The following is a 24195-nucleotide window of genomic DNA, read 5'->3' as shown; positions in this document are numbered from 1 at the left end:
CTTTTTCTGTAAGTCCAACAAAAATAATATAAAAAAAATGTAATAAACAGAAATTAGATTATTTTGTTTTTCCTTTTAAAAATGCCACCAAAACCAAGAATGTTACACCGACTGATGGCTGGCCCACAGTGTTTGAAAAGGTTACTGGCTGAATTGAGGATGAGAAAGTTTGCCTGATGATGGTGTAACTTGAAACTGAAATTTCCTTCCAGTTCGTGTGACATGTGATATTATGTTCTCCTTCTAATTTCAGATTTTCATCATGTAGCCTTGATGATGAACACTTCCGGCTGTCTGCAGCAGCTTTGTTTATAGTTTGCACGTTATAAAAAAAGTTTGAAAGTTCATGTTCCATTAACATTTGGAGTATTTTCCTTCCACGGTGTCTGGTATCAAATATATTCTAAGCCGTAATAGAACACCACAGAACTTTCCTCTTGGCTTTAACAACTTTGTAAACTCTTTATTGTGTTTTTAATGAGGTAGCTGTTCCTTTGTACTGCGTTGATGACAGAACAGGAAGGTGCTCCAATCAGGATGTAAAAATAACACCACAAAACGGAATATAAAATGACCATGCCACATTAGACAGTATATTTTTTGGTTCAAACTTCTTTTATTCGTGAAGTGTGACTCTGATTGACTTTCCGAACATGGGTTGGCACCAGTCGTCAGCTTAAAATGTTGCCGTTCTATTATCTCTTATCACAGGACTATGCACTTTGGCCCGGAGCAAATGAAAGGCTGAGTCCTCTGGAATTCACCGCAGCTGAGCGTCTGTGGCATTGAATTCATTTCGAAAGCCGATCCGTGCGGCAGAAACTTTTTGCCGATTGCTCAACACAGGCTGAACCTAATTTCTCCTGAATGAATCAACTGAATGGGGGAAAAACCCCCACACCCCCAAAAAAAAACTCACAGCTTTGTGACTCTGATTCGCTCAGAACCCTGTCATTACCAAGTCAATGTGACTTTGATTATACCGACAGATTAAGCAGCTGAATTTTTAGTTGCCCTTATTCTTGTAATGTAAATTCATAGTTAGGCAGAAACAGGAAGTTGGTGATTGCGCCGCTGAAGTGACTGTTTTTCCCATAATTATGCTGCAGGGCTCCTTCTGCACTGATTTGCTTCTCACAAAAACTGATTATAAGTTGACTTCTCTTCGTATCAGCTAAATTAAAGTGTAGACATTTTTGAACAATATGATTTCCTTCTTGTTTTGCATCGGTCAGCTCAAGTTGTTAAACTCCAAAGTTTTATTTACTTGAGATGAATTAATGCAGCCTGTGCTCTCTGGTAACGCTGACCTGTGTGAATCATGAAGCCGAAGCCTTTCCGTAGTAGCTTGCTGGAGTGATCACCCACGCAGCCCCTGCGTGATTTAGGGGGACGTCCCCAGGAGGATGTAGTTCGCTGTCTTTTTGGGTCTGTGACATTCTGCTGATCAAACATGCGTGGCGGCTCTGAATTTCAACTGCAAATGTAGACGCCTTCTGAGACATTGTACGCTTTCGTGTTTGCTGCCTTCTTTACATTTCTGTGGGCGTCATTTTGTTTCTGTTGTTTTTAGACTATCTGCTTGTTTGTCTTGCATTAGTTCACGTCTCTTTCAGGAAGCTGTAAACGTGACGTTTTTGTCACCTGTTGAGAGATGTACTAAACGCAAGAAAATTACTGGGAGTTTATTTCAGAATCCTGGTCAGTTTTAGTGTGCCTTTTGCCTAAATGCTGTCGTTTTACTCTCTTTCTGCTCCACTTGTTCTCTTACATCTCTGGATTGCTGGACATTTTGGTCCCTGTGGTGAGCTGAATCCCTCCCTCCTTCCTCCCATTCTCTGATCCTCACCGTCTTGAGCGCCTGCCTCATTTCTGATGGGTGGACTCAAGACACAGCCCATTAGGGGCCGCCTTACTGAAGGCAACAGTGACATGAGCATTTCCTTGATTGGGAGAAAGGAAGAGGGGAAGACGGCTGTGTCCTGTGTCACAATAGGTCTTTGTCTTATCACTTTTGGCTGAAATAATGGCATGCGTGGATGTCGATGAGGATACAGGCCAACAAGCTTGTATGTAACAATGGATTAGGTTGAGGTTTATGACTATGTTGTTAATATTACTTTTATGAACAAATATCTTTATAAGATGTGTTTGGAGAGGCTTCAATGTGTGACATACTCTGATGCGGACCAGAAAAGCAAAATCTGGTCTGTCTAAAAACCTGGGTCTCAGTTCGGTTGAAGTGAAATTGGATACGTTGAGTGTATTCATATGTGAATCCTAAGTGGACAGGAGACCAGTTCAAAAGCAGCAAGCAGACTGTAGCACAAGGTATTCTGGGTAAATACAACCAAAACAAATGCATGTCTAGCATTAGCAGGACAAGTGGCTTGTGGTTGTTTACCAATGGCAAAAGAGAAATCCTACAACCGCTAAATTCTGACGCTCTCTGTTTTTGTTTATTTTCTGAATATGGAAGTTTCCATCTTCATTGTCTTCTTTGGAGGTTTTGTGTCGTTTCCTTAAGTGGTTCTCGGTACAGTGCCACCACAAGCGAGGGAGGGGAACTTGTTTTTCAAAGGGTTTGGATCGCTTGACACAATGCAGTGTGAAAGCGAACCACACCAGCTGAAAATGTAACAAATGTTGCAATTTTGATCCCAAATCAAACCGAGCCTATCACAGTGTGTGAAAACACCTCTCCTATTCTCATCAACCCAGAACACAGGGTGTTGTGTCTTTGTGGTTTGTGGCAGTGCTTGTTATAGTTTTGTTTCATCAGTTGCTGTACATGGAGGCCAGATTTGTAGAGCACGATGATTAAATGCAAGCAAGCAGATTCTTCTCTCTGAGAAGAATCTTCTCTCTGAGAAGAATCTGCTTCCTGAGCTGTGCTTTTGTGCAGTTCCTCCAGAGTTACCATATGCTACTTCTCTGATTAATGCCCGCCTTGCCCAGCCTGTCATTTCAGATGGACGGCCATATCTTTATAGGTTGTTGAACACTAATGTTCCCCAAAAGATTTCTGAGGCCTTTACGGATCTATACTGAGGATTACATTTACAAATGAGGGGACTTCTGAACACCACCCTTTTCAGATTTGTATTTTTTTTTAAAATGTAGTTACATACTATGTTGTGTTTATCTGTTTGGGAATTAAAGGCTGTGAAGTGACAACTTTTTGAAAAATGAGGGTTGGTGTAACAGAGGCTGTGTAGGTGTCATGGAGAATGTCCAGAATTAGTTCTTAAATGATGCAACATCTTAAACTTTATCACAAATAATACAATTTACTGTTCATTGTGCAAGGATTCAAACCAAGTAGACTTTTTTTTTGTAAACTAACATTTATTTACTCAGGGCTGCTGCTGTTCAGTAGCGAGGAATGTCACATGCAGATACCAACTCTTCACTGCTGCCCAAAGTGGAGCAATGAGCTTAAAAAGTTTGTGTTATATAACTTCCAGCTTCTGTGTGAAAGCTCTTTGCATAAAAACTGCTTTCATTAACCGGTGTACGTATATGAGAATATGTAGTTGTGAGGCTATAATTGAGGCTGTTGATGCGGTGGAGGGCGGGGGGGTTGAGTGTTGGTACTCTGACCCTACAGACACATGACCAAAGAGATAAGGTTTCAGTGTTGGCTGAAGGGGGGGTTTTCCGTGTACTTTGGAAGGCCTCACCTCTGTTTACAGTCAGAGTGGAGTTTGTTTGTTTCAGTTTAAAGTCTCTGTGTGAACATAATGTCACAATCGTCTGTTGTTGAGGTCGTACGCTTGAACACTTCATGATCAGCTTGCGTCTGATGGCCGATGAAGTTCGTAGTTTTGCAAATGCGGCTGCTGTCGCTCCAGCAACGAGCTCCCCCCGTCTCGCCTTTCACTCTGACCGATTCTTGTGTTTTGACGTGGAGGAGACTTCGCCATGTTTGTGTGAATTTGTTCTGAAAAAGCGAACTTCCTCAACAGGCAGGAGGTGCTTCCTTCCCTCCGAGGCCCCTGTTTGAAAGTGCGAGGTGAATACTGAGCACTTCGGAAACATGATTAGAGGAAAAACAACTGCGTCTTTGTAGCAGCTGAGTGTGGGGCCGGTTGTAGTGCTTTGTGTGAGCGTTTTCACACTTTTACCAAGCAGCTTTATTTCAGAATGTAGCGCTGCTTTAACTAAAGCCTCATTAACCCAAGCATTAATGGTCATTTTATTCATTTCCATATAATTTGACTTTGCTATTAAATAAAAGAATTGCCTCACGCTGAAACAGCCTCTCCCTCTGTCCCACTCTGCCTACGCTCGCCTTTGTGTCATTCACATATTTCGAGCTCCAACCAGACTGAGTAGTCAACTAAAATATCAGTTAGGGTTTCAAATAACAGCCGTCGTCAGCGTGGGGCTTTGCGACACACCTTTGTATAACTGGTTTGTGTCAACTGCTTTATTCCAAGTGAAGAGGGTGTGGCGTGAATATGCGAACAGTAGGCAGTTGTGTTTAGAATTGCTGGCATCTTTACTCTTAAATCCGGCTCTGTTGTGCCCATATAAAAGATTCTGCACAGGTAATTGTCCGCCTAACTGAAGCATCACTTTTTATGAAGCGTTATAAAGTGAGCCTTAATGGCACTTAGACAGGAGCGCCATGGCATCCAGGTTGGCAGCTGCCTTTGTCAGACAGGTTTGTGGAGAACAGCAGCAGACTGCTGGCCTCAGCAGTTTCCGCCTGTATTGATCTCCCCACATTAGCTCTCTCTTCATGCACAGACATGAGCACAATTGCTTCCCTCACAACACTGGCTGTCGTGGCAACTGAGTCCCAGTCATGAGATTCACTTCTAGGGAAACATCTCAGAGCAGCGCTTCGTTTCTGAACCTCCTGTATGTTCTCTGGCACAGCAACTCCGCTGATTTGCCACTTAAAGCCATCTCCATATGTCTTTGTGTATTTTTGAATAGACCAAGTGCTTAACGGGATAAAAGAGCAGTTTGAACAGAGGGTGGGGGGTGTCCCGTGGCACCTGCTGTTAGCCTGCCCGTTTGCACATGAATATGATGAGTCTGGCTGGCTTTTTTAACTTGCAGATGAACCATCAGGTCAGCACCATTAAAGCTTGGGTGTATTTTCAAGGATGGGCAGCAGTCAACAGGCCAGGATGCCTTATTAGCTGCCTCTCGACTCCACTCATGAGTCTTCCTTTATTCACCGCGGTCCCAGCCGACTCTCTTTGATGCCTTTTTCATAAGAGCAATAATAACTGTGATCACTGCAAAAGCACTGGTAATTGAACAGCTGCAGGCACGACAAAATACTTCCTGTGTTTGGATGGATGCAAGACGACTTCCTCGCTTGTCCACCCTCCGTCTGGTAAAATTCAAATGAAAGTCATTTGAAAGAGGCGACTCAAGGGGGATAAGCTCTCTCCGACTCCCAAAAGCCAAGCAAAGAGGTCAAGTGGGTAAAATCGACTGATTGAAAGCTTTCATGTGCTTTTACTTGTGGAAATTAGCACCAGCACCTGGCCAAACAGGTGAAAATTCATGAAGGGGCAGGTAAATTTGGTCAGCTTACAAGCTACAATGGCAGGTTTACAATTCAAACAGGAAAACAGTGTCAATTTCCTCACCTGACCCATTGCGTCTGATCTGCCACTAGACCGGTGTCAATGCCACTGGTAGGAGAACAGAATAGTAATGCGGCATTGCATTCCTGGTGTAAAGCAGGCGGCAGTAAAGTTAAAAACCATGTAATGAAACACGATTGGGTAGTTTTAGACAAGAGAAATGAATCACTGTTTTTTGTTTCCCACATCACTAGCAAGTTTGCTGATGTTGAGAAATAATAAACCTTTTTTGTTCCCAACTTTTTAAAATCTTCTTCCCAGTTTAAAATAGTTTCTCTTGTAAGGAAACTTTTGTGTTACTCCAAGCTGCCATATTTCATGAGACTAAACTGAATCAAATACAATTAAATGAAGGCGTACATTCAAACTCGTCACTTTTATGGTTGTTTCTGTTTTCAAAAATGCTTGGAAAAATAAACCGTCCATTTTATAACGTTACACTTCCTTTACACTGCAATTCTTTGTACTCAATAATTATAAATAAACATCAGATTTCCGTAAGTTATTTAGTCTGAAGCAAATGGCGGCTTGTAAAGTTTTTTTTTCTGCGTCTGTCACAGATTTTTATTTCCACTGCTGGCTTTTAGACTAATCACTTCACTCATTTTATAGTTCCACTGCCCGTTTCTCCCATAATGCTCCGCCATGCAGGTTTACGGCCAGTCACGGTCTGTTTACATAGAAACAAGGGCCATGTGGGCTGTTCACAGCGGACTGTTTGGCCGCACCTTTTAATCCATCGAGACGGCACTCAAGTCTTCGTTTGGCCACACCTGTGTGGATGTCTGGTGTAATCCGACCTACTTGTCAACAGAAGACATAGCGCAAGCTTGGGCTGTTATGAAATTTATACATCATAACTATCTTGAGTAAAATTATTACTAAAATCTATAAAATGATCAAACACCTTTTATTTAAAAGTGTAATGAATCCTTATGCTACAATCTTATCCTGACTTATTGATTGGGAGAGTTATATACAGTATATGTTACATTTATGATTATTAGACGTAAACAAAAATCCAGAATAAACTTCTTAAGTAGTAATTCTCATGTGATTATTGCACAGAATAATGTTCCTTTTTCTCATTTTGCTATTTATAGTAGTAATGGGATTGTAACTCTGTAGGTTCCCACCTGCTCTTTACATATTTCCATGATTTCTATAACATCTAAACAGGCAAATAATTCTTCCTTCAGTCAGTCTCAGTTGGTCTTTATTTATTGAGCACTTGTTAAACTGTGAGGTTGACACATCAGACAAAAACAAGGAAAAACAGAAACGACAATGACTAAGAGCTAATGAGTTAAGCAAAGATTAATATGTGATGAAAGTACAGAAAACCTCAAATAAACAGGTTATATAACTTTAAAGGACAGAGGAAATGCAGTTGTGTGAAGATGAAGAACAAGTATACATCAGAAATGGACAAAAATGTGCATGATTGATTGAAATTAAATCCACAAATATTTAAAGGAAAGAAGAACCAAAACAGTAAAGACCGGGAACATCTTCCACATTAAATGTGATGGGCTAAAACATAACTGACGCTTCCTAAGACAAACTTTATAGCATACAGATCACCAGTTTAGGCTTTACTCTAAACTGGTAAACACATGACTTTATACCATAGGAAGGACGTGATGAAGCATATTTAGCTAAACGCAAGGTATAATCAAAAACCTTGATACAGGCAAACCACTCATGTCCACCAGTTATACCTTCAAACTTCACTGAAAGTGAAACAGTTTGAGATTTTTAGTAAATAGCAATTAAACTGGTTATTTTCATTGTCCCTTCTCTATTTTTCTTTCTCACTGATGTATAAATGGAAATATATATAGCTGTCTTACATTAAATCTCAAGTAAACATTTGGCATGTGCTCAAAAACCTATCATCTATGTGCTTTTTAAGAAAATAAGAAAGATGACTCATCTGAGGGGTTTATTATGACGCTACAAAAGACCTCTATTCGTAGTCTACAGTCGTTTTCAGAAGCTCAAATGATATTTTTTGTTTGAGTCTGGGGACTTGTAGATCTTTTTACTGGTTGCAAATTAAATCAGAAAGAAGAAGCTGTCTTTTGAAGGGATATCTGTGTTGTTGAGCAGATATTTTTCTGTGACACTAACAGGCAGTCCTCATGCTGCCTGACATATCTGTTTGCTCTACTTTACTGAGAGCTGTGATTCATCACAGACTGTGGAAAACCTACCCAGCCTTTCTTCCTACCACTTGTTCTCTTTGTTGTTGTTTTTCGTTTTTTTTTAGTCTTTTGGACTTCATTTTTTCCAGTTTAGCGTAGAATCTTACTTATTACTATTGTCTTCTCTTCCTTTGTTCAAGTGGCTTCTCCATTTGTCATTGGGAACTTAATAGGCTCTTTTTAGTTAGTGAGCAAAATTGCAGAAGTGAATGCAGTGCAACAATATAATTCTGTTGTGCAATACTTAACGGATAAAGAGATGGACTGAGGTACATGTTAGAGAGACAACAACTTAAATGAAGCAATATGCTTCATTAATAAAGACATGAAAACAACACATGCTTTTAAGGCAAAAGAAACCAGATTAGAAAATTATTCTTAATCTCAGTCAAACAAATCTGCTCAGTGAGAGTCGATGGGTTATTGTGTAAAAACACTAATGCCTCCCCTTCGCCCCCCCCATCCTCGTTGACTGGCTTTTACAAACTGATTTATGTGTATGCTCACTCCCTCTCCTGTCTCCTGCCTCCTGACACACACTCTTGAGTTTGACCCAATTCTTATCCTATCTCAGAAATGAAAGACATGGCTATCCACCGCACACGGTGCGCCTTTACCGACTTCAGCCCAGATCCACAACCTCTCAGACCCCTCCCACCCCCCCCAAGGAAGAACGATAACGGATCACGACGTTGACTATTGGTTTAAATGGGGGAGGGGAGTGGAAGGGTCCACAGTCATCATCTGTGTTGGTGTTAGCCAGCGTGGATTACTTATTTTCTTACTGACTCTTGTTTATGGGATTTCTGCTCATGTTGAAGGGATGACATGGTTGTCATGGTGACAACCAGGACATAAAGCTTGTTGTGAGCCGAGACAAAGAGTGAGCTCTTTATGCTCTTGGCCTCACTAAGCAGTGTGCTAAGCCATCACTTATGGTCTATGGTTTTAAAAAATTAGCAACTAGAGATAAACTGATCAGAATGTTCGAGCACATATACAGGCCGTAGTTTAATTTGCGGCACCGATTTTAGTTAATTACGAATTCTCTATAAGAATGGAGAAAAAAAACACATTATTCCAAAAATACTCTCACTGCTGTGAGTGGTCCTTAATTATTTATGTTAAGAGCAGAGGCGACAACATGCTGGGTGTGGAGAGAGAAGTTGCCGTACCTTGGGGATTCACACTATTTTAGAGGAAAAACTAAATCATTTAGTCCTGTATTATGAGATTTCTTGACCCTCCATGTTAGGTGACACTGTGGGTGGATCATGTCACCTTAGAAGGATGAAATTGGGCACCTTTTATCAACTCTATTATAACTTTGTGTTGTAAGCTCTCTCTTGCTCTCTGGCAGCCTCAATGAGCCACAAAAATGTCTCTCACTGTTGTATAAATACCGTTTCCTAAACCAAGCGCTCAAATAGCCTAATTCTGTTTTCACGTGTTGCTACCTTTGAGCCTCCTTCCCTCAGTTGTGGGATCTACAGAAAAGAGTGTTGCTGTTGATGCTACCTTATGGTGCTAAGCTACAGCGTGTTCACTGATCAAAAAAAAAGATTGGATTGAATGAAGATTGATTGATTCCAGGCTAATTTCTCTGTATATCTTTATAATAAATACCCAATAATGCGAGGTATCCTGTCTCCAGCAGTCATTAGACAAGAGGTGGGATGCACCCTGGACAGTTTGCCAGTCCATCACAGGAAAACGTAAAGATACACAGGAGAAACAGCCAAAATTTAGAGAAGACATGCAGAAGGAGAACTTGCAAACTCTGTGCAGAGAGTTAGGATTCAAACCTTCTTGCTGCAACACAACAGTACTACCAACTGTGCCAATGTACAGCTCCTCAATAATACAGTATATATGTACTAGTTTTCCCCTTTATACTTTTTAATAGATGTGCACCAATGAAAAGCTTGGATAAGATCTATGCTGTTTTACATATCCTGCTTCCGTCTCTGCCATTCTCAAGTGTCATTCTCTAAGTAAGGGTACTTGGCTGGGATTTGCTAATGATAAATCACTGCTAAGGTTGAATTTCTTTGTGCCGTTAAATGGCTGATATCTCCCGGGTCTGCAGCCTTTTTATGCTACTTAATCTTGCATGCAACTAATTGAGACTTGATCCTCGCTGAATGCTGAGCAGTTTTTAAGAGCCATCCACTCTGTAAGATGCAGGCCTGCAATGACTGGATGGTCTCCTGCTCATTTACACATAATGAGCAGCTGAATCTTGACTGGAAATGAGGTGGGTGTTGAGGAGTGGAGCCTTAAGTCAGTTCAGTTGCTTGAGATGGTGTCTTCAATGGTTCTCCATGAGAGTCAAGAGGAGGTGGGGGGAGCTGAGAGGCTTTTATCGTTCTATCCAGGCATGAGGAAGAGGGAGAAATTCAAGAAGTGCAGCAGAGACAGTTTCGAGGCATGGGCTTCTAGAAGAGCCCATCCCTCGGCTTCTAGAAAAGCCGAGGGAAAACTTTAAAACTTTCGTTAGCATACAGTTGTCTGAGCTCTTGCTTTCAGATTGTTTCAACTCTAACAATCTCTCTCTTGTTTCTCCAGACCTCTTTGGTTTAATGGGTCCAATCATTGGGATGTCACCAGATAAGAAAACGGAAATTCCGGGTATGCAAGAAGAGCGGACGGGACTCAGAGGTGTCTGTGGTGTGGGGACCCTGCCCGAGGCGGAGTGCGCATCCAGTCCACTGGCGACGAGCGTGGATCGTGCTTCAGGTGCAGAGGATGAGGAGCTCACCAACCTCAACTGGCTCCACGAGAACCTGCTCCAGAACTTCACTCTCGGCGGCCCAGAAGCTCAGACAAGTGGAAGCCCCCTGTTTGACATTGAAGGAGACTACAAACAAAACCAGGGCCCTTCGTCGTCCTCGTCATCTTCATTGCAAAACAGGGGCCGGGAACGGGACTCGCTGAAATCTAAGCCCCCTTTCTCGTTTTCCCTCCTCATCTACATGGCTATCGAGCAGTCTCCCAGCAAGTCTCTGCCAGTTAAAGAAATCTACGGGTGGATTCTGGAGCACTTCCCTTACTTCTCCAACGCTCCCACAGGCTGGAAGAACTCCGTTCGTCACAACTTGTCTCTAAATAAATGCTTCCGCAAGGTCGACAAGAGCTTGGGAAAGGTAGGTCAGGAAGGTGTTCCTTCTGATTTTAGGAGACTGGAAAGTGAATTTGTTTTTGTAATTCAATGCAAAAACTGTAACTAACATTCGATATAATATATGTGTAATATTTTTAGTTTTAGTAAATTTAGAATAGGAACAGCTTTAGTTGTCCCACAGCGAGGAAATTCGAGTGTAACGGCAACATCAAGATATGTAGGTTCACACGAAAAAGTTCCAGAAGTGTTAAAAAAGTATATATAAGAACAATCTTAATTAACAATAACAATAATAGTAAAAAAATACTGTACTCAGTTATAAAATATAGATACTATGTAGTTAGTAGAATAGAAATACTCTACTCATGATCCAGTTGGATGACTCTTTTTTTTTAATTTGCATATTGTGCATGTGTATTAAACTTAAAAAAACTAACTTGATGATTATGTTAAAATAGCTTTATTACCTACAATGTCAGTCAGCTGAAAAGTATGTCCATTTAGACCATTGACCTCAAACTGCAGTCCTCACGGGTCCAAGTCCTGTAACTTCCCTTGACCCACACACTTGAATTAAATGCTGAAACTGCCTCACCAGCATCCAGTCAAGCTCTACAGAGCTCCAATGATCAAATATTGGAGCCAGGTGTGCTGAAGCAAAGAGACGTCAAAAAGTTGGGAGGACACCAGCTCCTAAGGACAGGTGTATGAGACCACTAACATAGACAATATGGACCCAACCCTTGGCTTGGGCTCCTTTGGCTTGCCTGCTTTCAGCTTGCCTGCTTTGTTTTGCAGACACATTGGGAAGCTGTGTCGTTTCTGCCGAGCTTATCAGGTTTAGAACGAGTTTGTTTGCCGGCTGTTCATGCAGAGCGATACCAAGGTCATTAAAGCAGATGTCAGTGCTTTTTGCAGTGGGGGGAGGAGCCAAGTCCTGCTGGAAGAAGAAGTTAGCACAGGCAACTCCAGGCCTCGAGGACCGGTCTCCTGCAACTTTTAGATGTGTCTCTACTTCAACACACCTGAGTCAAATAATGAGGTCATTAGCAGGACTGTGGAGAACTTGACTGCACTGAGGAGGTGATTCAGCTGTTGGATCAAGGAGACATCTAAGAGTTGCAGGACACCGGCCCTCAAGGACCAGGATTGCCCACCCCTGAGTTAGCGTCTCCATGAAAGTTGTCACCAGAGACGATTAAGCAGATGTCTGAGCTGACCTAGAATTTAATAAAACATAGTAGAGTAACCAGCAGATAACATGACTCCCAAAATCACCTGACATACAAATGCCTGTGTGTGGGAGACTCCTGAATCACAGACTCTAGTCCTCTGGAATGCCTGTCAAACCTTTGGATGGGCTTTGCTTCATCGTTTCCCCAAGGCTACGTTTGTCACTGTTGCTTGTGTATCGCTTTAACTTTGATACAGTGTCCAGCTTTTCCAACAGTAACATTCTGAGACTGTTCGTCATTATGTTGTCATTGTTTGCTGGACAGCTGTCAAACAGCAGTCTTCCCCATGATTGTGTAGTCCGGAGGTGTCCAAACCTTTTGCCCTGGGGCCCAAAACTGGCAAATTTAAACTACTGGTAGAAATTAAAAATGAAAAAACTTTATTGAGGTTTTTAGTTTTACCTGCTCAATAATAAATACTTTTTTAAATGAAATATGTATATTGTTATAGATCCAAAACATAAAGAAGTTCTCAAATTGTTGGCTTGTTAAAAAAACAAAAACAAAAAAGAAAAACGGACAATTTCCAAATCTTCTGGGCCACAGTTTGGACACCACTGGTGCAGACCATAGCATACATTTCAGTATTAAAAGTTATTATTTTGGTCTGATGTGCTATTCATATTTTTTGTGGAAATAACTTTGTGGTTTTAGCTAGCTTAAATCACAAATGATGTTTCAAGGATATTCTAGTGATCACCTTATTTAAAACTTCCAGGGATCATTAGTATGGTTGTTTTTATTGGGAGGGCGGCATCTTTAGACTGGGGTTAGGTTGCAGCACTAAGCTGCAGCGCAGCTCCTGTGGCAGAGTACTGAGCTTTGACGCAGCTGCGGGGACCTCTGTGACTTTGTTACGATAAGAGTGGAATCCAGTCAAGGTTGCAGATACTCCTACAGAGGAAATGCAAATACAGCACAATAATAAAGGATGTTATCTCCTGAAGCACCTCAAGGTAGTGCAACTATTTTAGTAGGAGGGGAAATGTCCAGCAGCTGAACTTCTAGACATCAAATTTAGGGAAGGAAGCAACCAAGACATGCTGCAGCAGCAGTGTTTGTGTGTTAAAGTTGATGATGGTTATTTAACATGCATTCTTGCTTGAGAAAATAACCATAACTATTCTGGCAAACAAAATTGAAATTTTGGAGAGAAAATTTAACAGATCAGAACATGAAGGAGATCTTGTAATCTAGACATGTTGTAAAGCCCAAAAATAGGAGAGCACTGCAATGACAGGAAAGCTATAGAAAATTAAAGTTGCCTTTATGCTGCTACACATCATATTTTTGTCCATTATGACAGCAGAAATAGTAATAGTAAATAAAGAGCTGCAGTTTATTTTAAGGTTTATATGTTTTGTTTGTGCATAATGCTTTTGGAGAGTAGCTTGGATAAAAAAAAAAGACAAAAAACATATTCATATTTTAAAGCAATAATGCTGGTTGTGTGGTGAAGTCTGTGGTTCATGGTTTTGTACACTTGATGTTTAACTTTCATAATTTTAAAACACACTTAAGACTGAATGATTGAGATGCTATGAGTGCAAGCTAATGTTATCTTGTAAATTAGAAGTAGAAAAAGTTACATATTTCTTCCCATTTCATTGTCTTTCGTTGGCGGTCCACTTCTCTACTACAGATGGCCTTGTTTTTTATTTTCTGTTTGTATTTTTACTGTACAGCTTCAATTCAGTTGACGGATCAATACAGATTACGGCACAAAGTAATTATAAAGTGAAGGGGAAATGATTCGTGGTTTTTCAAGTTGTTTTCTGTGTTAAGTTCTGAAAAGTGTGGTTTGTATTCAGCCCCCCTGACTCAGTGCTTTGCTGAACCACCTTCTGCTGCAGATACATTTGCATGTCTTCTGTAGAGACTGGATTTTTAGCCTGTTCTTCTTTGCAAAGTTCATCAAGCTCAGTCAAATTAGAATTGGTGTGTTTAAAACAACAATCTTCCGACAAGTTCTGAATTAGAAATGGGTCTGGACTTTTACTGGCAAACGAGGTAGCCTACATGACTGTAGTTAGCTTGTGGCAAACTGGAAACAGGCTCATCGAATTTAAAAAGGTAAAAATGATGCCCTCTAATTTGTAATGGATTTTTTCTTTAAAATTATTAAAACACTGAAAATGATTGACTTGTGTTAATCCACACAGTTTTGTAACATCTAGTTGCAATGTTGCTCCTCGTGTAGTTTACACAGTGGTTCCCATTCTTCCTTTGAAACATTCAGACTAGGGCTGCAACTGTTGATTACTTTAGTAATCGATTATTCTGATGATATATTGATTAAATGGATAAAGAAATTGGCACATTCTGCACAGTAATTATTTAACCACTTCAGCCTTTTTAATATAGTAGATATACATTAAAAGATGTGAATAATAAAATAATAAAGTTATGACAAAATAGTAAAGTTATTTCTTAAATAAAAACGGAACATTTTGTTACCTGAAATGCAATAACATAGCATTCCTTTAGCGTATTTGTAGCAAAAGATTTTTTTGCAGTTTAAAAAAGTTAATTCTGACATCAACATGTGAAAAGTTCAGCCCTTTCTGCTTTACTTAACATTAATACAGTGTAGTGCTGATCAGTTGGAACAGCTGAATAAGTGCGTAATAGGAAATTTTTTTTGACAGAATTTGAACTTGATTAAGCTAAAGCTTTGCTACTTGACTAGTTCTGTGTAGAATTACAGACAAAAATATTTTTTTAATCTTAATTTCAAAATGTGTATATTTTTGTACAGTTTTGGCTTAATTACTGCTATGAGGGTGTGGTTATTTCTGCAATGGGCTTTTTTTATGTCTGTGTACTCCAGTTAACGATTAATCGATTACTAAATTAGTTGACGATTATTTCAGAAATTGATTCACCGCGATTAACCTGATTAATCGTCTTAATTGAAACTACCCACCATTTAGATAATCGGACGTGGTTTCTGGAATTCTGTTCTATAATGTAGAAATTGCTTTACTACAGTTCATTTGGATGTTGGCGAGGGAGGATGGCTACGGCTGCCCTTTACTACTTTAACTCGATATCACCAGCTAACAATGCGTCACTAACACGACAAGATTTAAAACCTGGCAGTTTAACTTTCACCATGCCGCTCGGGGGATGCTGAGTGGGTGCAGCTTGAGCCTGGGGTGCCAGGGCCGTGTTTAGCCAACACCTGATCGTTTTCCCCACCTTGGGTGGAGACGGCTGCTCCGACTGTGTGAGTAGCAACGTAACGCAGCACAGGCTGCTCAGCATGCAGGTGCACAGTGTGAGTCCTTCGTCTGCTGAGACACCAGCACCAGTTTCACATGACACTAGCTGGTGGTTTTCGTTGCCATGGAGACATTTCCTTCTTCCTGCATCAGAGCCGGTTGGTAATCTGAGTCAAGGTTATTCTCCTCCTCCTCCCCTCCCTCGCACTGTTCTCCCGTACCGGGCCCAGAACACGCCACTATCAGATAAAGTGGCACACAGTGCTCCTCTCATCACACTGGTTGTTGGCGCAACACAGTCACACTGATGCTTCCTGTTTGCTGAGACTGTCGGTGAATTCGTAGCCGATGTTAGCAAATTTTCCACAGTTTGAGACCCAGAGAACCATTGCCTGGACGTTTGTTCAAAAACTGCTGTTACATTTTTGTGAGTGGATAAGTGGATGATTTCTTTTTATGCAGAGCTGCACAGTTTTTTTTTCTGTTTCTACTACAATGTGTTTCATTGTAGCTTATAATAGGAACGTTTGACACAATTCATTTCCTCTTTGTCATTGACCAGTTACTTTTACTTTCTCACTTCATTAAGTGAAGTGAAAATTATTCATATGCTTACATATTTCAATGTATTTATTAGGATTTTGAGATATGTAGAGCATAACTATGGACACTTTATACATGACACTTTTAAAGTACGGTCTTTCTGATACTTCTAAATGAAATCTTTTATCTAAATTGCCTACAAATGTCATCTAAACTGGAAATGGTTTCCAAATGTGTGTAATTTGATCTCGGTATAAATACAGCTGTTCTGTGAAGACCTCGGAGGTTTTCAAGGAAAATTAGAGGACAAACAGCATCCTGATGACAAAGGAACACAGCAGACAGCTCAAGGATAAAGTTGCAGAAAAATTCAAAAGTAGATTTAGGCTATAAAATGATATCCTAAACTTTAAATGTCTCAGGAGAACTGTTTGATCCTTCTTCTGAAAATAGTCCGGCACAAATCCAAATCTACCAGGGTTGGCCCAGAACTCCTAACATTCAACCTCAAGCTACAATGAAGTGGTATAATTCTAAGCATGTTAATGTGGCAGAATGGCCTAGTCAAAGTCTTGAGGATTCATAAATTCTTTTGCAAAGAAGAATGTGTAAAATTTCATTCTTGTTATGCAGGCCACGCTTCACAAGTTTTTAATTGTATGTTTGCTGATTAATCTCAAATACAATATATTTTATGATATTGTAGGGTAGCCCTAACTCTTGAGTCCTTGAATATATTTTATGCACACTTTTGGTTTTATTACTGCTCTGACTGTGTTGTTCTTTCAGCAAATAGCCTGCTTTTGAGTTTGTATACTCCAGTTAACGATTAATCGATTACTGAATTAGTTGGCTATGATTTCAACATTTGATTAATCAAGATTAATTATGATTAATCAAAATAACACTGTGGTTTGTGTGTGTGACAAAATGAAGGTTTAGGAATACTTTGGGAAGGCACTGAAACAGTATACTTAGGACAACATTTTCAACATTCAGCTTTTTTGATAAGCAACACTAATTCCAAATGAATGAAAGATTTCAGGTTAGCAAGGATTGCTATAGCACTGAATGATTCAACTGCATGCATTTGTTTTGTCCTGCAGGCCAATGGGAAAGGTTCCCTCTGGTGTGTTGACCCTGAGTATCGTCCCAACCTAATCCAAGCTCTTAAGAAGCAGCACTTCCCAGCCGCACATGCCTTCTGCACGCCACCCGCCTCCCCGCCCAGGTAAACTGCCGTCAGCTGCTGTGTTATAGGAAACCAGCGTCATAAATCACAGAAGTAGCTCAAACAACCGCGTTTGTATCAGAGTGGGCCTTTTTGAATCTCTGCTCCTCAGACTCGACATCTGAGCCTCAGTGTGTGTGTGTTGTTTGTGTGTTGCAGTGCCTCCTCACCTCCTCGCCATCTCTTTCTACAAGGCTGCTCATTCAAAGGTGAGGATGAACCCAACTTCATTCCTGTTTGTGGCGCTATATCCGAAATGTTAAAATCAAATGACCATACATGTGTCCAGAGTTCAGCATGTGCTTGTGTTTGCGTTGTCATGATTTTTGTCCAACATTCAGCATCTTTTTTTTTGCTCTTCAGCTCTTGGTTTGGTGTGTTGCTTTGAGCTCATGGATGTCTCATGAACACCATAACATTGTGAGCTCTCAATCGATGTCACCCCCGTTTCCACAGTCCCCCCCCGCCCTTCTTTTTAGCTTCTTGGATTTGTAACCTTGACGACAAGCAGAGGTTTTGCTGGTGCTCAGTGTCGAGCACTCTGTCTCAGTGTAATCATTAATAATTTAGAGCTGCTGAAGTGAGCTATGAGGCTTTCAGACACGTTGTCAGGTCTGGAAATATCAGATGCGCTCTCACTGTCGGTGGGTGTTGTTTTTTTGCTACTTGGGTTTTTCACCCGATTTACACTGATGGGCTCTCCCTGCTCATGGTGTGAAATTCCTGAAGGATTCCCTGTCATCCCAGCCCTAGTAGAGTTGCCATTCTTCCATGCTTCCATGGCTTAGGATTGACCATCGTGCATGTTTTCTCCTCTTCCAGAGTCTGACATTGATGCTGCCACTGCCATGATGCTCTTAAACTCTGCCCCTGGGCACCACGTTGACCCATGTAAGAGAATCCACACTCATACTTTTTGGTTTTTGATCTCCTGCCTCTTTCATACCACCCTGTCATTGCTTTCTTTTTATGTTGCTTCTTTGGTCGGTTTATGTGCTTTTATATGTCTGTATCTGTTTAAACAAGTTTCTGGTTCTCACTCTGGGAATAACTGACAAATGTGACTTTCATAAGAAGAATATTTTGACGTTTGGTTCGCTTACAGTACCAGTAAGAAGCTGATCAGCTTCTTACTGGTACTGTAAGAAGCTGATCATAGTGAACACAATGTTCACTATTACAAACCAACGGGTAACACTTTGTTTGAAGGGGTGTGCGTAAGACTGACATGACACTGTCATAAACATAACATAACACCTGTCATGGACATAAAGAAGTCTTTATGAATGTTTATGACAGTTGTCATGAAGTATCATTTGGTAAATAATGACACTTTTTATGCAAAGTTGCTCTAAAAGTTGCATTGAAAGTCCATTAAAAATGCCAACTTTGCATTAAATTATCATAATTTACAAAATCATGCAAATTTGGCATTTTTAATGGACTTTTAATGCAACTTTTAGAGCAATTTTGCATTAAAAGTGTCATTATTTACCAAATGACACTTCATGACAACTGACATAAACATTCATAAAGACTTCTTTATGTTCATGACAGATGTTATGTCATGTTTATGACAGTGTCATGTCAGTCTTATGCACACCCCTTCAAATAAAGTGTTACCGACCAATGTTTATTTAAATATTCCCTCGATCAGTGGTTTCCAGTTCTGGTCTTCATGATCCACTGTCCTTTCATTAGAGGTTTCTCTGCATCCAAAGAATGAATTACCTCCTCAACATTACATTAAGAACTTTGCAATTAAACATATAGTAATAATAATAATAATAATAATAATAATAATAATAATAATAATAATAATAATAAAAATGCATTTTATTTGTCAGCGCCTTTCAAAACACCCAAGGAAGCTTTACAACATAAAAACACAAATTAGACAGTAAAGAAATGGCTACAAAGACACAAAACCACAAAGTTACTACACAGTTAAAGTAACAAGGCTAACTTGAACAGATGAGTTTTGAGTTGTGCTTTGTAGGTCAGAAGAGAGTCAATATTACAGATATCAGGAGGAAGAGCTTTCCAGAGTTTGGGAGTAGAGTAAAAGAAGGCACCTGTCCCCGTGGCGATGAGGGGGACAAGAGACACAGAGGTGGATGGAAGAGGAAGAACCAAGGGAACGTGGATGGGTGGTGATGTGCAGAAGATCAGACAGATAAGGAGCAGCAAGGTTGTGGATTGCCTTGAATGTAAACAACAGGATTGTAAATAGAATTCTGAATGAAACGGGAAGCCAGTAAAGTTGTTGCGAAATTGGAGCGACGTGGTGAAATGAAGCCGTTTTGGTAATGATGCGAGCAGCAGAGTTTCGAACCAGATTTCATTTAAGTGTGGAGGCAAAGAAACACCTAAAACATGTATGTTTAAATAACGTTTATATTTTCTGCACAGTTTTGGCTTAATTATTCGTATACTGTTCTTTCAGCATCTGACCTTTTTCTGAGTTAGTGATTAATCGAGCACTAAATTAGTTGACAATCTTTTCAGTAATTGATTAGTCACGATTAATCCGATTAATGGTTTCCAACTTGGTTTTCCTCTTCGGATCAGGACAAACCTGACATCTGCTTTATACTCTGACCATAAATAGCACATTCAAACCTGGCTGGGTTTGATTCCTGCTTTTCGTTTCTCCAGGATGTCACCATGAAGTGTATTCAGCCTGTCACTTCCTCCTCTGTTCAGGTAACTCCGACGGCCCGCTGGACCTCTCCCGACCCGACTCTGTCCTGGTGAGCAGCGATCCGAAGCAGGACCATAACTACAGCAGCGCAGCCCTGCAGCGCTGCTCGTCCCGCTCCTCCTCCTCCTCCCTCTCATCCTTGGACGAAGGCGGCTGCGAGCGCAGCCAGTCTCGGCGCGCCGGCAGTGAGGGTTTCCACAGCGACGAGGACTCCGACCTCTGGGACGAGAGGGCCGTCCAGCAGACTTCTCGACGTCCGCCCGCCATCAAGTGGCCCATCAGCAAGCGACCCCGGCGCGAGGTCAAGCCGGAGCTAGACGAGGAGCTGAAAGAGGCGGCGGGGTCTTTGCTACACCTCGCCGGTATACGCAGCTGTACAGAGGGGTCCAAACGCACTGTCAAGAGCACAAAACTTAACAGGAAATGAAGTTCCCCTCGCCCCCGATAAGACTCCGGACCCTGTGAATCCTGACCCCTGACCCCTGATCGTGTGTCCCAGTGTGCCTCCTTCTCCTCACCTGATCGTTCACTGGCCATTTTGAGCCTCTTTTGGTTGGGAGCGTCCTCGTCCAACTAACAAATGGCAATAGTATCGTTCACACAGGAGAACAAAGCCATATAGAGTAACATTGGGGGGGTTGGATGTTCGGGCTGTGGAGAACCATCGAGAAGACCCCAACCCAGAACGACCCGCCTGCTTTTTGTCAGATTTAGAAGACTGTGATTCAAGAATCTCTCTTTCAAAGACAAAAACGGGGGGGGAAAAAAAGCTGAAGGTTTTTATAACTCAAAGCGTTGCATGCTTCCTCCTCAAACTTGTATCCTCTTCCAAGTGAATCTATTTATGAAGCGAATGAGTGCATGTTTGTAACAGACAAAACCTAACCTCCTGGTGTTATCAGTTTCTCCTCTTTGTGCTACATGACGACAAAAAAACAAAAACAAAACAAAAGTAATGCCACTATTTGGAAAGCAACCCTCGCTCTTTGAATCCTTTTAAAAACATGCAATAATGAATCCACAACCTTAACTTTTTCTCTCTTCTTTTCCGTGACGGCGTCTTTCTTTCAGCTGAGCGTGCGAGTTTAGCTTTTCATTTAAGAAAAGGAGCAGAGGAGTATTACGATGTTGGTATGCGATCCGTTTACGGCACACAAACCGTGACTCCTGTTTTTTCAGGATGTGAAAATAGTATTTTTCTGCAACTGCCAAATTTAGTTGAAAACCTAGCAGCAGTTCTTTGTGCTAATTATTATTACCGTGTGAACACATATTTGGTGAACATCTGACTGCCACGCAATGCCAGATTCTTAGGTTGTTGTCCACAGATTTTATTGTGGCAACCCTGATTTCAGCCTGATCCTGAGATGATGGCTCTAAAACAGCCGAAATCCGAAAGAGTGCCAGCGTAAAACAATACGTGCTCCTTCTGATGTGCAGCGCCCCGATTCCCCTCCGTGGATTTTACACCTCGTTTTTCTTCTGAGGCAAATGATAATTTGCAGCTTAGAGTTTCAGTTTCTGCTATGAGATCCACTGATGGGAGACCGTAAGCAACGGGAAGACTGCGTGGAGAGAGCGAAACTTTAACTTTACAGTCACTCCCGAGTTACTAAAGAGCAGTGCTGACCTCAGGGCCTGTCTGGCAGGGAGTGTTTCGTCGTTGCTCTTCCCGCTAGAACAAAAAACGGAAGTGGACACTCTCTCTTCGCAAGCTTGTAAAGCCGGTGTCAGCTGATTGCACGCAGCTCTCAGAAGGGAAGTTGTTGTGTTGGAGCTTTTAGGTCGGCTGCAGACCCACGGGATTCACGTCGGCCTGGGCAGGAATGATGGTCGTTACCCGAAAACTCGGATGTTCACAGGAAAAGTCGGTAAAGTGTACGTGGTTGCTGCCAAACTTTTTTTTTTTTTGTGCCACTGACTTCAAACAAAAGGGGGGTTATGGTCACTTTACAGATGCCTCTTAATAAATTAGAAAATCATCAAAAAGTTTATTTTAAAATTTCAATTTCAAAAAGTGGAGCATGTATATTGGTTAATTTCACACAGAGTGATATATTTAGATGTTTGCTTTTGCTCAAATAATGAAAACCCAGAATTCCGTTTCTCAGAAAATTACATAAAACCAGTGAATAAATGATTATTTTTCTGCTCTAGAATCTTGCTGAGGTGTCAAGGAAGCCCAGCGGTCTTCAGCTCGTCTTGACTTTACAACTCTCCCATGCCTGTGGTTATCGCTGCTGCTTATGCGCTGCTTTCTACCACAGTTTCTCCTTCCACTCAACTTTCCATTACCATTCTAGGACGCTGCAGAGCTCTGCGAATGGCCAGCATTTCTAACAGTGACCTTTTCCTGACTGTCTGCTGGACAGCTGTCAACTCAACAGTTGCTCCATGAATGTGTAACATATTGTCTTTAATTATGAAATATTTAAATGTTCTGAGAAACTACATTTTGGTGTTCATTAACTTAAACCATAATCTTCAAGATATTAGAAAAATAAGATTTGAACATCACTCTGTGTCATAAAGCTGCATAACATGAATTCAGCTTTTTCAATTGAATTATTTATATAAATAAACTTTTCAGTGATATTCTAACTTATTGAGATGCGTCTGTAATTCCCTCGCTGCCACAGCAGTCAAGTTTTTTGTGGTAATGTTAAGAATCTGGTAATCTCTCCAGTTGTTTGGTTGTGTTTTATTTTATTTTATTATTTTTTTGTTTGTTTGTTTTGTTTTATTTTGTTTTTTAAAGAATTTTGTTTTTGCCACTTTAGACTTGGAGCCATTAATTGAGGTAAAATCTGTGGTTCCCAGAACTAATACCTGCATACACTGGTCTTGTTTAGCTGTGAAAAAAAAAAGAACAAATTATTTGTTCGTTAGTCATCACCTTATTTATAACTTTAATTTATGGGATATTTGAATGCATACTCTATCAAACACTGGTCATGTGAAAAAATGACTTAAGCACATTTATTTTCTTTACTCTGTGAAGTCTGAGTATTTTTTCCCTTGTTTATTTTACAGCAATACCCTTTTTTCTTGTTACAGTGATTACACATTTTGCCAATGTATAATGTCTTTTCAGCGGGTTTCTTTTCCTCAGTTTAACCATGACTGCCAGTTTTTTGTGTTTGTTTTGCTTTTTTTTTATTAAGCTAAATAGAAGCAGTGAATTAATGTTGAACCTGGGAGTTTTTTATTTTTATTTTTATTTTTGTTTCTTTTTTAGGTTGCCAAAACTGATGTACAGCAGGGGAGGTTGAATTATAAGCCAACTCGTTGCCCTCGTGCTGTAGAAATTCTCTGATGTTGATTCAGTAACTTTCACAATCCTCTCATGAATGGTTTGTCTTTAACTTTTTGTCTGAAATTGAAGATTAGTGGTCAGAATCAGATTAGAGTCTCAGAGGGAAAATGACTTTTATGAGTTGCTGGGAATGTTTGGGTATATCACTGCAAAAACTGGATCACATCATCTAAAGCCAACCAGGCAGCTGCTGTTTGAAGTAAGGCTAACATTCGATTATAACAACAATTTCTAAGTAATTATGGAAAGACATGTCGAGTAAAAATCTCGTGTTCTGCAGCGTTTGCAATTGGTCTAAAAGCAACATTTGCAAAGCTGCCAGATAAGTTTTCACTCAACTTAAATGATTGGTTGCTTCATTGCTCATCAGCTGTTATTGAATATTGATTGTGATTTTTTTATTTTTATTTGTTGCAGTTCCTTTGGGTGTACTAATTCTTGCATTTGACAAAGCTGCCAACCCAGTATCAGTTTGTGTCTGTTGTCTGCCATGTCCATCGGACTGACACACCTTTTGTTTTTTTGTATGCTAACCTCTGTTGATAAAAATGTTTATAAGATTTATTTTCGCCAAAGATATGCAATTGCATTATATATGGTATTACAAAAATATTAATAAAATCTTGTTCTTGTTACGACTTGTTCTTGTTTCTCATATTTTACGTTATAAAAAGCAGTCAAGAAGCTTCGGTGTCTCTGTATTTTGTCTCAACTTTATTGAGATCTTATGTAATAGACTAACACAAAATAATTAATTGTGAAGTAGAATATATATTTTTTGTCAAATACCCAAACTGTGGTGTCGATATGCGTCTTAGTATGTTTTCTTGTTTTTGTTTTTTGTTTTTTTATATGTCTACCAGTTTTGCACATATTGAAACTTGAATGTTTGACAATCCTGCAAAATTCAGTCAATTTCTAAGTCTAGATTCTAAACTGTGTAAAAATTCTGGGACCTAAAGTAATAATTCATTTTGATCTGAATCACTCTATTGTAGC

General features: G+C 40.3%; 1 protein-coding gene across 2 annotated transcripts in view; it reads left to right on the top strand.

Moving 5' to 3' along the window:
- foxn2a (forkhead box N2a) overlaps positions 1 to 23831 on the top strand; it is a 28085-nt gene extending 4254 nt beyond the window's left edge. Inside the window, exons 2-6 of one of the 2 annotated variants that reach the window (XM_008429917.3) lie at positions 10388 to 10965; positions 17052 to 17176; positions 17336 to 17385; positions 17999 to 18067; positions 19883 to 23831. In XM_008429917.3, the coding sequence (XP_008428139.1) occupies positions 10402 to 10965; positions 17052 to 17176; positions 17336 to 17385; positions 17999 to 18067; positions 19883 to 20307 (1233 nt within the window). In that variant the 5' untranslated portion in view covers positions 10388 to 10401 and the 3' untranslated portion in view covers positions 20308 to 23831. The remainder of the gene's footprint in view (positions 1 to 10387; positions 10966 to 17051; positions 17177 to 17335; positions 17386 to 17998; positions 18068 to 19882) is intronic. The other variant, XM_008429918.3, reaches the window with a different exon arrangement.
- The last annotated feature ends 364 nt before the right edge of the window (positions 23832 to 24195 follow it).

The sequence above is a fragment of the Poecilia reticulata genome, chromosome 15 (genome assembly GCF_904066995.2).
Source record: "Poecilia reticulata chromosome 15, P_reticulata-male-v2, whole genome shotgun sequence".
Classification (NCBI taxonomy): domain Eukaryota; kingdom Metazoa; phylum Chordata; class Actinopteri; order Cyprinodontiformes; family Poeciliidae; genus Poecilia; species Poecilia reticulata.
This window is presented reverse-complemented; position numbering and strand designations above follow the sequence as displayed.